At 44.9% G+C, this 17,260-nt stretch overlaps 1 protein-coding gene across 3 annotated transcripts in view; it reads left to right on the top strand.

The window, feature by feature from the left end:
- The window catches only part of lpp (LIM domain containing preferred translocation partner in lipoma), a 537,563-nt gene extending 520,504 nt beyond the window's left edge, over window positions 1-17,059 (top strand). For all 3 annotated transcript variants that reach the window (XM_045697474.2, XM_045697472.2, XM_045697473.2), the window contains 3 exons: window positions 2,223-2,401; window positions 3,961-4,081; window positions 9,493-17,059. In XM_045697474.2, the coding sequence (XP_045553430.1) occupies window positions 2,223-2,401; window positions 3,961-4,081; window positions 9,493-9,621 (429 nt within the window). In that variant the 3' untranslated portion in view covers window positions 9,622-17,059. The remainder of the gene's footprint in view (window positions 1-2,222; window positions 2,402-3,960; window positions 4,082-9,492) is intronic.
- The last annotated feature ends 201 nt before the right edge of the window (window positions 17,060-17,260 follow it).

Below are 17,260 nucleotides of genomic sequence, written 5' to 3' on the forward strand. Positions count from 1 at the left end.
GACATGCAGGGTGATGTGCCCAGTGTAATTACAGACATGCAGGGTGATGTGCCCAGTGCTATTACAGACATGCAGGGTGATGTGCCCAGTGTAATTACAGACATGCAGGGTGATGTGCCCAGTGTAATTACAGAAATGCAGGGTGATGAGCCCAGTGTAATTACAGACACGCTCCTTTTGATGGGGTAGAAGGACCTTCACAGTTTTTAGGAAGTTACCTGTGGTGCTGATGTTTAGGCCGAGGTACATATCGTTTTTTTGTGTGTTCTAGGGCAACGCTGTCTAGATATTTTGGTCTTACTGAGATTTACTGTCAGGGCCCAGGTCTGTCAGGGCCCAGGTCTGTCAGGGCCCAGGTCTGTCAGGGCCCAGGTCTGTCAGGTCAGGGCCCAGGTCTGTCAGGGCCCAGGTCTGTCAGGGCCCAGGTCTGTCAGGTCAGGGCCCAGGTCTGTCAGGGCCCAGGTCTGTCAGGGCCCAGGTCTGTCAGGGCCCAGGTCTGTCAGGTCAGGGCCCAGGTCTGTCAGGTCAGGGCCCAGGTCTGTCAGGGCCCAGGTCTGGCAGAATCTGTGCAGAAGATCTAGATGCTGCTGTAGGCCCTCCTTGGTTGGGGACAGAAGCACCAGATCATCAGAAAACAGTAGATATTTGACTAGTGGGGTGAGGCCAGGTGCTGCAGATTGTTCTAGTGCCCTCGCCAATTCGTTGATATATATGTTGAAGAGAGTGGGGCTCAAGCTGCATCCCTGTCTCACCCCACGGCCCTGTGGAAAGAAATGTGTGTGTTTTTGCCAACTTTAACCGCACACTTGTTGTTTGTGTACATGGATTTTATAATGTAGTATGTTTTACCCCCCAACACCCCTTTCCATCAGTTTGTATAGCAGACCCTCAAGCAAAATTGAGTCCGAAACGTTTTGGGAATCAACAAAGCATGAAGAAGACTTTGCCTTGTTTTGGTTTGTTTGTTTGTCAGTTAATACGTGAATACGTGGTCTGTTTTACGGTAATTTGGTAAAAATACAATTTGACATTTGCTCAGTACTGTCACGTTGGTATGAAGGGATCGGGAGACAGGCGCAGAAATGCGTAATATTTTTTTTTTATTATGCCCCAAATTACGGCGTACCGTGTAAAGGCAACGGGGACGAAGACCAAACAAACACGTAACAAAAACACATCGGTGAGGAAATGTACTAGTCTAGTCTGCTGTTAATGATCATGCAGAGGATTTTCTCAAGGTTGCTGTTGATGCATATCCCACGGTAGTTATTGAGGTCAAATTTGTCTCCACTCTTGTGGATTGGGATGATCAGTCCTTGGTTCCAACATAGTGGGGAAGATGCCAGAGCTGAGGATGATGTTAAAGAGTTTTAGTTTAGCCAAATGGAATTTGTGGTCTGTATATTTTATCATTTCATTGAGGATACCATCAACACCACAGGCCTTTTTGGTGTTGGAGGGTTTGTATTTTGTCCTGTAGTTCATTTCAATGTAATTGGAGAATCCAGTGGGTTCTGGTAGTCTTTAATAGTTGATTCTAAGATTTGTATTTGATCCCAGAAGTGGTTAGAGTCTATGGATTCTTCAATTACATTGAGCTGATTTCTGACGTGCTGTTCCTTCATTTCCCGTAGTGTATTTCTGTATTGTTTTAGTGATTCACCATAGTGAAGGACTAGACTCAGGTTTTCTGGGTCTCTATGTTATTGGTTTCTACATTTCTTTCTTAGGTTTTTTTTGTTGCATTCTTCATCAAAGCATTTGTCATTGTTGTTCATTTTCTTAGATTGTCTGCTTGAATTGTTTTAATTTTATAAAGAAGCTGAAATAGATCAAATATACTGTTTAAGTTTTCTACTGCCAAGTTTACACCTTCACTATTACAGTGAACCGTTTTGTCCAAGAAGTTGTCTAGAAGGGATTGAATTTGTTGTTGCCTAATAGTTTTTTTTGGTAGATTTCTACACTACTTTCTTCCCATCTATATATATATCTTAATATAATTCCGTTCCTTTGGCTTTGATCTCTCTCTCTCCCTCCTACATGGCTGCGGAGGCCAGACCTCAGACTCAACAGCAGAATGACATGTTCCTAAGGGTCAATTAAAAAAGACTTGATTGATTTATTCCTCTCTCTCTCTCTCTCTCTCTCCCTCTCTCCCTCCCTCTCTGCTCTCTCTCTCTCTCTCTCTCTCTCTCTCTCTCTCTCTGTGTGTGTTTCAGAACACCCTGGAGTCCTGTAACATCTGCAGTAAGCCCATCATGGAGCGAATCCTGCGGGCTACAGGGAAGGCTTACCACCCACACTGCTTCACCTGTGTGGTGTGCCACCGCAGCCTGGACGGTATACCCTTCACTGTGGACGCTGCCAATCACATCCACTGCATCGACGACTTCCACAAGTAAGGGGGGGCTGCCCCCAACTCACACGGACGGACAAACACTCACCCGCACATTGCCATCAACACACACACACACACACACACACACACACACACACACACACACACGTATGTAATACATAACCTATACATTAATGCCTAGTTTATGAGAAGAGAAACAGAAGTACAAATGTCACTCTCACTACCTCACATTCAGTAAGTGAAGGAGAGTCGTGTAGAGTTACTTCCTCATCACAAGCCTGACCTCAATAAAGCTTTTCTTTGTGTTGAAGAACAGATTAGGCTTTTTTCTTTCACTGCTAGAGCTGTAATCTCACGAGGCTACCACCCACCTCACTTCCTGCTTCTGAGCCAATCACAAAGCCACCACCTACCTCACTTCCTGGTTCACTTCCTGGTTCTGAGCCGTTCGCTGAGCCTCGTGTCCAATCACCTGATAGGAGCAGAAACCTCAGAGCTGTCTTCACTTCCTCATGGGTATTCTTGTTAGAGAGGCCTGTTTCTCCAGTAGCATTTTCCTATATGACTTTAGTTCAATGACCTAAAGGCAGTAGTATTTGTATTAAAATCTGCTCTCTATCTTCTCTCTTGCTCTCTCTCACTCTCTCAATTCAATTCAATTCAGAGAGCTTTATTGGCATGGGAGACATCTGTTTAAATTGCCAAAGCAAGTGAAATAGACAGGAAGTAAACAAGTGGAATAGACAGGAAGTAAACAAGGGAAATAAACACATAAATGTAAAAGAATAGAGACATTTCAAATGTCATATTGTGTCTATATACGGTGTTGTAACGATGTAAAAATAGTTAAAGTACAAAAGGGAAAATAAATAAACATAAATATGGGTTGTATTTACAGTGGTGTTTGTTCTTCACTGGTTGACCTTTTCTTGTGGCAACAGGTCACAAATCTTGCTGCTGTGATGTCACACTGTGGTATTTCACCCAGTAGATATGGGAGTTTATCAAAATTGGGTTTGTTTTCGAACTCTTTGTGTATCTGTGTAATCTGAGGGAAATATGTGTCTCTAATATGGTCATACATTTGGCAGGAGGTTAGGAAGTGCACCTCAAGTTTCCACCTCATGTTGTGGGCCTTCGGTGACCTTTCTCAATAGCAAGGCTATGCTCACTGAGTCTGTACATAGTCAAGGATTTTCTTCATTTTGGGTCAGTCACAGTGGTCAGGTATTCTGCTATTGTGTACTCTCTGTTTAGGGCCAAATAACATTCCAGTTTGCTTAGGTCTAATTGTGTTGCTGTCCTGGGGCTCTCTGGGCCTCTCTGTCTCTCTCCTGTCCCTCTCTCTCTCTCTCCTGTCCCTCTCTCTCTCTCTCTTTCTCCTCTGTCTCACTCTCTTTCTCTGTCTCTCGGTCTCTGTCTCTCTCTCTGTCTCCTCTGTCTCTCTTTCTCTGTCTCTGTCTCTTTTTCTCGTCTTTGTCTCTCTCTCTCCTCTGTCTCTCTTTCTCTGTCTCTCTTTCTCTGTCTCTCTTCTCTGTCTCTCTGTCTCCTCTGTCTCTCTGTCTCTCTTCTGTCTCTCTCTCTGTCTCCCCCATTAGGAAGTTTGCCCCTCGTTGCTGTGTGTGTTCTGAGCCCATCATGCCAGCTCCAGGCCAGGAAGAGACTGTTCGTATCGTCGCCTTGGATCGGGACTTCCACGTGCAGTGTTACCGCTGTGAGGTGTGTATCTATAGTGTTACCGCTGTGAGGTGTGTATCTACTATACAGTGTTACCACTGTGAGGTGTGTATCTACAGTGTTACCTCTGTGAGGTGTGTATCTACTATACAGTGTTACCGCTGTGAGGTGTGTATCTACAGTGTTACCTCTGTGAGGTGTGTATCTACTATACAGTGTTACCGCTGTGAGCTGTGTATCTACAGTGTTACCACTGTGAGGTGTGTATCTACTATACAGTGTTACCGCTGTGAGGTGTGTATCTACAGTGTTACCTCTGTGAGGTGTGTATCTACAGTGTTTCCGCTGTGAGGTGTGTATCTACAGTGTTACCTCTGTGAGGTGTGTATCTACTATACAGTGTTACCACTGTGAGGTGTGTATCTACAGTGTTACCACTGTGAGGTGTGTATCTACAGTGTTGCCTCTGTGAGGTGTGTATCTACAGTGTTTCCTCTGTGAGGTGTGTATCTACAGTGTTACCACTGTGAGGTGTGTATCTACTATACAGTGTTACCACTGTGAGGTGTGTATCTACAGTGTTACCACTGTGAGGTGTGTATCTACAGTGTTACCACTGTGAGGTGTGTATCTACAGTGTTTCCTCTGTGAGGTGTGTATCTACAGTGTTACCACTGTGAGGTGTGTATCTACTATACAGTGTTACCTCTGTGAGGTGTGTATCTACAGTGTTACCACTGTGAGGTGTGTATCTACAGTGTTACCACTGTGAGGTGTGTATCTACAGTGTTACCACTGTGAGGTGTGTATCTACAGTGTTTCCTCTGTGAGGTGTGTATCTACAGTGTTACCACTGTGAGGTGTGTATCTACTATACAGTGTTACCTCTGTGAGGTGTGTATCTACAGTGTTACCTCTGTAAAGTGTGTATCTACTATACAGTGTTACCGCTGTGAGGTGTGTATCTACAATGTTACCTCTGTGAGGTGTGTATCTACTATACAGTGTTACCTCTGTGAGGTGTGTATCTACAGTGTTACCACTGTGAGGTGTGTATCTACTATACAGTGTTATCGCTGTGAGGTGTGTATCTACAGTGTTACCGCTGTGAGGTGTGTATCTACTATACAGTGTTACCGCTGTGAGGTGTGTATCTACAGTGTTACCACTGTGAGGTGTGTATCTATAGTGTTACCACTGTGAGGTGTGTATCTACAGTGTTACCACTGTGAGGTGTGTATCTACTATACAGTGTTACCTCTGTGAGGTGTGTATCTACAGTGTTACCACTGTGAGGTGTGTATCTACTATACAGTGTTACCACTGTGAGGTGTGTATCTACAGTGTTACCACTGTGAGGTGTGTATCTACTATACAGTGTTACCGCTGTGAGGTGTGTATCTACAGTGTTACCACTGTGAGGTGTGTATCTACTATACAGTGTTACCTCTGTGAGGTGTGTATCTACTATACAGTGTTACCACTGTGAGGTGTGTATCTACAGTGTTACCGCTGTGAGGTGTGTATCTACAGTGTTACCTCTGTGAGGTGTGTATCTGCTATACAGTGTTACCACTGTGAGGTGTGTATCTACAGTGTTACCGCTGTGAGGTGTGTATCTACTATACAGTGTTACCACTGTGAGGTGTGTATCTATAGTGTTACCACTGTGAGGTGTGTATCTACAGTGTTACCACTGTGAGGTGTGTATCTACAGTGTTACCACTGTGAGGTGTGTATCTACTATACAGTGTTACCACTGTGAGGTGTGTATCTACTATACAGTGTTACCACTGTGAGGTGTGTATCTACTATACAGTGTTACCACTGTGAGGTGTGTATCTACTATACAGTGTTACCGCTGTGAGGTGTGTATCTACAGTGTTACCTCTGTGAGGTGTGTATCTACAGTGTTACCGCTGTGAGGTGTGTATCTACTATACAGTGTTACCACTGTGAGGTGTGTATCTACTATACAGTGTTACCACTGTGAGGTGTTCATCTACAGTGTTACCTCTGTGAGGTGTGTATCTACAGTGTTACCACTGTGAGGTGTGTATCTACTATACAGTGTTACCACTGTGAGGTGTGTATATATAGTGTTACCACTGTGAGGTGTGTATCTACTATACAGTGTTACCTCTGTGAGGTGTGTATCTACAGTGTTACCACTGTGAGGTGTGTATCTACTATACAGTGTTACCGCTGTGAGGTGTGTATCTACAGTGTTACCACTGTGAGGTGTGTATCTACAGTGTTACCACTGTGAGGTGTGTATCTACAGTGTTACCACTGTGAGGTGTGTATCTACAGTGTTACCTCTGTGAGGTGTGTATCTACAGTGTTACCACTGTGAGGTGTGTATCTACTATACAGTGTTACCACTGTGAGGTGTGTATCTACAGTGTTACCACTGTGAGGTGTGTATCTACAGTGTTACCTCTGTGAGGTGTGTATCTACAGTGTTACCGCTGTGAGGTGTGTATCTACAGTGTTATCGCTGTGAGGTGTGTATCTACTATACAGTGTTATCGCTGTGAGGTGTGTATCTACTATACAGTGTTACCTCTGTGAGGTGTGTATCTACTATACAGTGTTACCACTGTGAGGTGTGTATCTACTATACAGTGTTACCGCTGTGAGGTGTGTATCTACTATACAGTGTTACCACTGTGAGGTGTGTATCTACAGTGTTACCTCTGTGAGGTGTGTATCTACTATACAGTGTTACCGCTGTGAGGTGTGTATCTACAGTGTTACCACTGTGAGGTGTGTATCTACAGTGTTACCGCTGTGAGGTGTGTATCTACAGTGTTACCACTGTGAGGTGTGTATCTACAGTGTTACCACTGTGAGGTGTGTATCTACAGTGTTACCACTGTGAGGTGTGTATCTATAGTGTTACCACTGTGAGGTGTGTATCTACTATACAGTGTTACCACTGTGAGGTGTGTATCTACTATACAGTGTTACCACTGTGAGGTGTGTATCTACAGTGTTGCCACTGTGAGGTGTGTATCTACAGTGTTACCACTGTGAGGTGTGTATCTACAGTGTTACCACTGTGAGGTGTGTATCTACAATGTTACCACTGTACACTGTGTACAAAACATTAAGAACACCTTCCTAATATTGAGTCAGAACAGCCTCAATTCGTCAGGGTCATGGACTCTACAAGGTGTCGACAGCGTTCCACAGGGATGCTGGTCCATGTTGACTCCAATGCTTCCCCACAGTTGTGTCAAGTTGGCTGGATGTCCTTTGGGTGGTGGACCATTCTTGATACACACGGGAAAATGTTGAGCGTGAAAAACCCAGCAGCGTTGCAGTTCTTAACACAAACCGTTGCGCCTGGCACCTACTACCATACCCCGTTCAAAGGCACTTAAATACACTGCTCAAAAAAATAAAGGGAACACTTAAACAACACAATGTAACTCCAAGTCAATCACACTTCTGTGAAATCAAACTGTCCACTTAGGAAGCAACACTGATTGACAATACATTTCACATGCTGTTGTGCAAATGGAATAGACAACAGGTGGAAATTAGAGGCAATTAGCAAGACACCCCCCAATAAAGGAGTGGTTCTGCAGGTGGTGACCACAGACCACTTCTCAGTTCCTATGCTTCCTGGCTGATGTTTTGGTCACTTTTGAATGCTGGCGGTGCTTTCACTCTAGTGGTAGCATGAGACGGAGTCTACAACCCACACAAATGGCTCAGGTAGTGCAGCTCATCCAGGATGGCACATCAATGCGAGCTGTGGCAAGAAGGTTTGCTGTGTCTGTCAGTGTAGTGTCCAGAGCATGGAGGCGCTACCAGGAGACAGGCCAGTACATCAGGAGACGTGGAGGAGGCCGTAGGAGGGCAACAACCCAGCAGAAGGACCGCTACCTCCGCCTTTGTGCAAGGAGGAGCAGGAGGAGCACTGCCAGAGCCCTGCAAAATGACCTCCAGCAGGCCACAAATGTGCATGTGTCTTCTCAAACGGTCAGAAACAGACTCCATGAGGGTGGTATGAGGGCCCGACGTACACAGGTGGGGGTTGTGCTTACAGTCCAACACCATGCACCACGCCTTCCCTGTAGCTCAGTTGGTAGAGCATGGTGTTTGCAACGCCAGGGTTGTGGGTTCGATTCCCACGGGGGGCCAGCACAGAAAAAAAAAATGTATGAAATGTATGCATTCACTACTGTAAGTCGCTCTGGATAAGAGCGTCTGCTAAATGACTAAAAATAAAAAATGTAAAATAAATGCAGGACGTTTGGCATTTGCCAGAGAACACCAAGATTGGCAAATTCGCCACTGGCGCCCTGTGCTCTTCACAGATGAAAGCAGGTTCACACTGAGCACGTGACAGACGTGACAGAGTCTGGAGACGCCGTGGAGAACGTTCTGCTGCCTGCAACATCCTCCAGCATGACCGGTTTGGCGGTGGGTCAGTCATGGTGTGGGGTGGCATTTCTTTGGGGGGCCGCACAGCCCTCCATGTGCTCGCCAGAGGTAGCCTGACTGCCATTAGGTACCGAGATGAGATCCTCAGACTCCTTGTGAGACCATATGCTGGTGCGGTTGGCCCTGGGTTCCTCCTAATGCAAGACAATGCTAGACCTCATGTGGCTGGAGTGTGTCAGCAGTTCCTGCAAGAGGAAGGCATTGATGCTATGGACTGGCCCGCCCATTCCCCAGACCTGAATCCAATTGAGCACATCTGGGACATCATGTCTCGCTCCATCCACCAACGCCACGTTGCACCACAGACTGTCCAGGAGTTGGCGGATGCTTTAGTCCAGGTCTGGGAGGAGATCCCTCAGGAGACCATCCGCCACCTCATCAGGAGCATGCCCAGGCGTTGTAGGGAGGTCATACAGGCACGTGGAGGCCACACACACTACTGAGCCTCATTTTGACTTGTTTTAAGGACATTACATCAAAGTTGGATCAACCTGTAGTGTGGTTTTCCACTTTAATTTTGAGTGTGACTCCAAAGCCAGACCTCCATGGGTTGATAAATTAGATTTCCATTGATTATTTTTGTGTGATTTTGTTGTCAGCACATTCAACTATGTAAAGAAAAAAGTATTTAATAAGATTATTTCTTTCATTCAGATCTAGGATGTGTTATTTTAGTGTTCCCTTCATTTTTTTGAGCAGTATATTTTGTCTTGCCCATTCACCCTCTGAATGGCACACAGACACAATCCATTTCTCAATTGTCTCAAGGCTTAAAAATCCTTCTTTAACAATGTCTCCTCCTCCTTCATCTACACTGATTGAAGTGGATTTAACAGGTGACATCAATAAGGGATCATAGCTTTCACCTGGATTCACCTGGTCATTATGTCATGGAAAGATCATAATGTTTGGTTAACTCTGTGTATATCAGCCATGTATAATGTTTGCTAGAGCATGGTGGCAGATGTGTGTGTGTGTTTGTCTCTCCCCTGCAGGACTGTGGTTCTCTGCTGTCTGAGGGGGACAACCAGGGCTGTTACCCTCTGGACGGCCATGTCCTCTGTAAGAGCTGTAACACCAGTCGTATCCAGGCCCTCACCGCCAAGGTTACCACTGACCTCTGAGCCCCCAGCCCTGCTACTCCGCTTCCCTCTAACTGCTTCCCCGGTCCACCTCTACTGCCTGGCTGGCTGGCTGCCCTTCAGCCCAACACACACACACACGCACACACACACACACACACACACACACACACACACACACACACACACACACACACACACACACACACACACACACACACACTAAGCAAGCTTCTCTCCTGCACACACATCTATGAATATTATGACATTTCTAATGGGGAGAAACAAGGATGTAACGTCTCTGAAGTGTTGACAGTCTCGGTACGATCATCAGCCTGTTGATACCTTTATTACTGTCATTATTATTAATGCCTCTACTTGCATTTACTCTTCGACATTGTAGTCACTTAGCAAACATTCTCATTTTCAGAGAGATTCGCAGTACAGTACAGTATATATCTTTCATTTCTTTCTCATCTTTATGCAGTTGTTTCTCTTAGTTGAGTAGCAGTTTGTCTCCTGTCCTGTCATGTCATGGGTGCGGACCAATTGGTAGCCTATTCCCTATATATAGTCTAGCACTTTGATGCCATGGTCTACAATAGTGTACTGTATAGGGAATAGGTTGCCATTTGTGATGTCTCCACGGTCATTGATTCCAATATGCCAGAGCTGATCTGGTCTCTTTGATCTCTTGGTCTGTTTAACATCCTGATGGTACTTAATTAAGCAATAAGCCATGAGTGGGGTGTGGTATATTGGCCATATACCACAAACCCCCCGAGGTGCCTTATTGCTATTATAAACTGGTTACCAATGTAATTAGAGCAGTAAAAATAAATGTTTTGTCGTACATGTGGTATACGGTCTGATATACCATGGCTGTCAGCCAATCAGCATTCAGGGCTGGAAACACCCAGTTTATTTGATTATTATTTAAACCTTTATTTAACCAGGAAGGGCTCATTGAGATTTAAAATCTCTTTTTTTCAAGAGCGTCCTGGCCAAGATAGGCAGCGCCAAGTCATTACAAAAAATGACAGACAAACAACATGATAAACTACTAGTAATCTAGTTAAAACCAATAGAATTCACAAGAGTATAACATAATCAAAAACAGCTAATTAAAAACATTGACAGGTCAGGGAATCAGCCTCAAAATCCTCCATCAGTGATTTAAAAACACCAATTGGGACCAAGTTCTTCCAGTTTAAAGTATTTTGTAAGGCGTTTCCAGGCGATGGTGCAGAGTACATAAAAGCCCTTTTACCAAATTCAGTTCGGACATTTGGAACCGTCATCAGGATAAAGTCCTGAGAACGAAGAGAGTACACACCACATTTCTGAACAATAAAAATGCCCAAATAAAATGGTAGTAAACCCAAAATGGCTTTATAAATAAAAGTACACCAGTGACTGAGCCTACGAGTGACTAGAGAAGGCCAACCAACCCTAACAGGCCTTATTCCTGAAATAAAATCCCAACTTCAGCTTCAATTCTTTTGTAAGTTGTTGAAGTTGTTTATAATAGAAGATATCCAACACGTGGAGAAGAGACTGACTGACTGGCTGACTGGCTGGCTGGCTGGCTGGCTGACTGGCTGGCTGGCTGGCTGGCTGACTGGCTGGCTGACTGGCTGGCTGGCTGGCTGGCTGGCTGGCTGGCTGGCTGGCTGACTGGCTGGCTGGCTGACTGGCTGGCTGGCTGGCTGACTGGCTGGCTGGCTGGCTGGCTGGCTGGCTGACTGACTGACTGGCTGGCTGGCTGGCTGACTGGCTGGCTGGCTGGCTGGCTGGCTGGCTGACTGGCTGGCTGGCTGGCTGGCTGGCTGGCTGACTGGCTGGCTGGCTGGCTGACTGGCTGGCTGGCTGGCTGGCTGGCTGGCTGGCTGGCTGGCTGACTGGCTGGCTGGCTGGCTGGCTGGCTGGCTGGCTGGCTGGCTGACTGGCTGGCTGGCTGACTGACTGGCTGGCTGGCTGGCTGGCTGGCTGGCTGACTGACTGACTGACTGATTGGCTGACTGACTGACTGACTGACTGGCTGGCTGGCTGACTGGCTAACTGATTGGCTGACTGACTGTCTGCCTGACTGACTGACTGACTGGCTGGCTGACTGGCTGGCTGGCTGACTGACCGACTGGCTGGCTGACTGGCTGGCTGACTGATTGGCTGACTGACTGACTGACTGACTGGCTGGCTGACTGGCTAACTGATTGGCTGACTGACTGTCTGCCTGACTGGCTGGCTGACTGACTGACTGTCTGCCTCAGTGTTGACAGACCTGTTCTCTTAACAGCTGGATCCTAAGCCGTGACCTCTCAACTCTTAACAGCTGGATCCTAAGCCGTGACCTCTCAACTCTTAACAGCTGGATCCTAAACCGTGACCTCTCAACTCTTAACCGTGACCTCTCAACTCTTAACAGCTGGTTCTTAAACCGTGACCTCTCAACTCTTAACAGCTGGTTCTTAAACCGTGACCTCTCAACTCTTAACAGCTGGATCCTAAGCCGTGACCTCTCAACTCTTAACAGCTGGATCCTAAGCCGTGACCTCTCAACTCTTAACAGCTGGATCCTAAACCGTGACCTCTCAACTCTTAACAGCTGGATCCTAAGCCGTGAGCTCTCAACTCTTAACAGCTGGATCCTAAGCCATGACCTCTCAACTCTTAACAGCCGTTCATACTACAGCATATAGAGTAAGTGTCCATAATGAGTTAGCTGAATGCCCTGCCGGCCGTAGACAGGATACGAGAGGAATCCGTTTTCATCACATCTCTTCTCTATAAGGAGAGATAAACGGGTTGTCACTTTTTGTAAGAAACGTTGTTTTTTTCTTCTTTTCTTTCTAATGCTGAGGATGCGTCATAAATAGCACCCTATTCTCTATATAGTGCACTACTTTTGGCCAGAGCACTATGGGCCCTTGTCAAATGTAGTGCACAATAAAGGGAATAGGGTGCCATTTGGGACGGAAACATAGATGAACAGCAACTCCCCAGATCCCACAGCAAACGTACAGCCTGCTCTGTGTACAAACAACACCGTGAGGATCCTCCAAAACATACAGCCTGCTCTGTGTACAAACAACACCGTTAGTGATAAACACACATCATGAGGATCCTCCAAACATCGAATTATGTGTGTTGTTGAAACAGGATGTACTTACTGTACGTACAGTTGAAGTCAGAAGTTTACATACACCTCAGCCGAATACATTTCAACTCAGTTTTTCACAATTCCTGACATTTAATCCTAGTAAAAAAATCCCTGTCTTGGGTCAGTTAGGATCACCACTTTATTTTAAGAATGTGAAATGTCAGAATAATTAGTAGAGAGAATTATTTATTTCAGCTTTTCTTTCTTTCATCACATTCCCAGTGGGTCAGAAGTTTACATACACTCAATTAGTATTTGGTAGCATTGCCTTTAAATTGTTTAATTTGGGTCAAACGTTCGAAATGTCTAAAGCCATGACATCATTTTCTGGAATTTTCCCAGCTGTTTAAAGGCACAGTCAACTTGTGTCATGCACAAAGTAGATGTCCTAACCGACTTGCCAAAACTGTAGTTTGTTAACAAGACATTTGTGGAGTGGTTGAAAAACGAGTTTTAATGACTCCAACCTAAGTGTTTGTAAACTTCCCACTTCAACTGTATGTAAATCCTTTTGAAGTTATAATATTGCATTAATTTGGACTGGCGATGAGTTGTCATGGTGATTCTGAGGCCTTAACTAAAGGAGAACGAAGTCTGTTCTATAGACATCTGTTCGATACTTCACTCAGTCATAATACAATGATATACTTCTTCAAGCCAAGTAGACTAATACTTATCTCATTCATAATATAATGATATACTTCTTCAAGTAGAGTAATACTTCTCTCATTCATTTTAAAATAATTTACTTCTTCAAGCCAAGTACGATGCTTTTCTGACTTGACGCACATCCCAGTGAGAGGACAAGTAATTCACATCCCAGTTCACTGTATTCATTTAGAGAGGATACAGTAATTCACATCCCAGTTCACTGTATTCATTTAGAGAGTATACAAGTAATTCAGTTCCATACACAAGGTTAACAGATACTCGTACAGATACTCGTACAGTGTAATCATATAGAAATGATGATAAGAATCTCTGAATCATTCTTTATGGAAAATAAAGAAGCAGAAAGAGAGGTTACGCAAGTTGCAAACCTCTTTCCGTGATCGGTATAAACATCTCTGTCATTTTCCCCTAAAATAAACTGGTTCAGCATTCTTTGGGTGAAGGCCACGGTGAAAAAATCAAATCAAATCAACAGGTACAAACCTGTAGAGGACTGTTACATTTATTATCCCTTGGTGTGTTTTTGACTTCTGTGCGTTGGAGTGTGCCCCTGGCTATCCGTAAATAATATTATTTTTTTTTAAACGAAGAGAAAATCATGCCGTCGGGGGAATTTGATTTATAGCCTTTACTTTAACCTAACAGTTAAGTACTTTTTCCACCATTGTACTTAAAGTACATTTAAAACCAGATACTTTTACTCAAGTTGTATTTTACTGGGTGATTTTCGCTTTTACTTGAGTCATTTTCTATTATTAAAAGGTACCTTTACTTCAACTCAAATAGGACATTTAACTAGTCGTTCCTGCTATAAACACACTATTATGTTTTCTGATAAATAAACGAAGAAGATTTATATCAATGTTGTAATTGTTTTTGTATAATTGATTGCTTTGACATTTTATTCATAAAGATATGCAGACAATTTTACTATTATTAAAGGAGATTACTATTTAAACTGTACAGATTCAATCGTACATATTGTTCTACGTGAAGAACAATCCTCATGCTGTTGGTCTGTGCTGTGTCGTGCATCACTGTTTCCACCTATAGGTTTACCCCCATTGACATCAATTCATTTGTTTATGTGGTGTATAGGTTCATTTCTTAGATGGATTGGAGATGGGACAAGAAGGGAGTATGATATTCCTTACAACATTTACTCTGAATGAGTGTTTCGGACATGTGGTGGAACTATTTTCAAGTTTCGTCTACTGCAGGATTGTCATTTTTTGAGGCCTATGTTTTCATTACAAATTAATTCCGTAATTAAATGTACTTGGAATAAACGTTTAATTGCTAATTCCCTCTAATAACTCTCTCTACCATGATTGTGAGAAAAGCCAAACAAAACATGATTTAAATGAATGTAATTATTCCGTTGTGATATGCTTCTTACGTAGCTTGTTATCGTTTCCCAGTGAGACCTGGCACAGCCCTTTTCTTTGTGTTAGAACGTGCATGTTTAGGTGATGGTATTTCTTTGGCCAATGGTTGTGCTCACTGTTTGTTGGTACTTCATCTGTTCACATACAAACCAGTGGCACTACAGGAGGATACTGTTATCCAGTAGGGCTGAAGGCTGTAAGGTCACCACCGGGCCCTAACCAAAGTAGAGAGGGGGTCTGAACCCATGCTGAAGGTTATACGGTCACCACCGGGCCCTAACCAAGGTAGAGAGGGGGTCTGAACCCATGCTGAAGGCTGTAAGGTCACCACCGGGCCCTAACCAAGGTAGAGAGGGGGTCTGAACCCATGCTGAAGGCTATACGGTCACCACCGGGCCCTAACCAAGGTAGAGAGGGGGTCTGAACCCATGCTGAAGGCTGTAAGGTCACCACCGGGCCCTAACCAAGATAGAGAGGGGGTCTGAACCCATGCTGAAGGCTGTAAGGTCACCACCGGGCCCTAACCAAGATAGAGAGGGGATCTGAACCCATGCTGAAGGCTATACGGTCACCACCAGGCCCTAACCAAGGTAGAGAGGGGATCTGAACCCATGCTGAAGGCTGTAAGGTCACCACCGGGCCCTAACCAAGGTAGAGAGGGGGTCTGAACCCATGCTGAAGGCTGTACGGTCACCACCAGGCCCTAACCAAGGTAGAGATGGGGTCTGAACCCATGCTGAAGGCTATACGGTCACCACCGGGCCCTAACCAAGATAGGGGATCTGAACCCATGCTGAAGGCTATACGGTCACCACCAGGCCCTAACCAAGGTAGAGAGGGGGTCTGAACCCATGCTGAAGGCTGTACGGTCACCACCAGGCCCTAACCAAGGTAGAGAGGGGGTCTGAACCCATGCTGAAGACTATACGGTCACCACCAGGCCCTAACCAAGGTAGAGAGGGGGTCTGAACCCATGCTGAAGGTTATACGGTCACCACCGGGCCCTAACCAAGGTAGAGAGGGGGTCTGAACCCATGCTGAAGGCTATACGGTCACCACCGGGCCCTAACCAAGGTAGAGAGGGGATCTGAACCCATGCTGAAGGCTGTAAGGTCACCACCGGGCCCTAACCAAGGTAGAGAGGGGGTCTGAACCCATGCTGAAGGCTGTACGGTCACCACCAGGCCCTAACCAAGGTAGAGAGGGGGTCTGAACCCATGCTGAAGGCTATACCATCATCACGACACCAATACTAGTGTTTTAATCCACAGTGGAGAGTTCTCACACATTGTTTAAATACATTTTTACTTTAGTACCATACCAAGGAACTAACGTATGGCTCTATCGGTTTGATTGATATACCGGTAGCCTCATTGTGTCCCCTCCCTTTGCTTTATCAAAGCTTTGCTGTTTTTACATTTAAACTATTATTGATATAAACAAGAATATGAGGTGAAAGAATACGGCTTGAGGGGACAGGAAGAAGGGTTCGTGTTTTGTTACGTACATCATTCCATTGTATTTGTGTTGTCAACAACTGTCACTTCCTTTTTTTTTGTTGCAAAGTGCCTTTGGCTATAATCCGTGACTGTAGTACTGTGTCACTGTTGTCTGTTTCTACTTTCCATCAAAAATAACAATGACGCTTCATTGGCTTGTGTCCCAAATGGCGCCCTATTCCCTATGTAGTGCACTACTTTTTTTAAGGGTCCTGGTCAGAAGTAGTGGGACGACAGAGGGATAAAGGATGCCATTTTGGGACGCTGCCTCTGTGTCATACCTTTTCCCATGTCTAACAGGCATTAATATCCCGTCATGAGTTGGTGATGTGTGATACAAGACAGAGGAGGCTGGTGATGGGAGGACGGCTTCGTAGTAAAAATCGGTTGGAATGGAGTAAATGGAATAGCGTCGGACAAACAGAAAACCCGCCCGCGTGTTTTTTGGGAGTGTCTTTGATAACGATCCATTTTCATCCGGTTCCAGACGTTACTGTGGGCCATCCTCTGATTTATAGCGCCACCAGCCACCGCTGGTTTCATGCGTGACAAACACAGATAATTTTGAATAGATGTAAGTCATTGATATAATGTAATCCAATGAACACGATGTAACCCTCTGCTGCTAAAAGTTAATTACACCCTAATTTTTTGGCTGTACACATTGTACGCCACATCTTATTGGCTGTACACATTGGACCTTTGGCAGGAACATGATGTTATGTTAATTCCACTTCCTTCAATAAAAGCTTTGCAACAGCCTCATGGTGTGTGTGTGTGTGTGTGTGTGTGTGTGTGTGTGTGTGTGTGTGTGTGTGTGTGTGTGTGTGTGTGTGTGTGTGTGTGTGTGTGTGTGTGTGTGTGTGTGTGTGTGTGTGTGTGTGTGTGTGTGTGTGTGTGTGTGTGTGTCTGTGTGTGTGTGTGTGTGTGTGTGTGAGAGAGAGAGTATGAGACTGACTTCA

This window comes from Salmo salar, chromosome 16 (assembly GCF_965601325.2).
Source record: "Salmo salar chromosome 16, fSalSal1, whole genome shotgun sequence".
Classification (NCBI taxonomy): domain Eukaryota; kingdom Metazoa; phylum Chordata; class Actinopteri; order Salmoniformes; family Salmonidae; genus Salmo; species Salmo salar.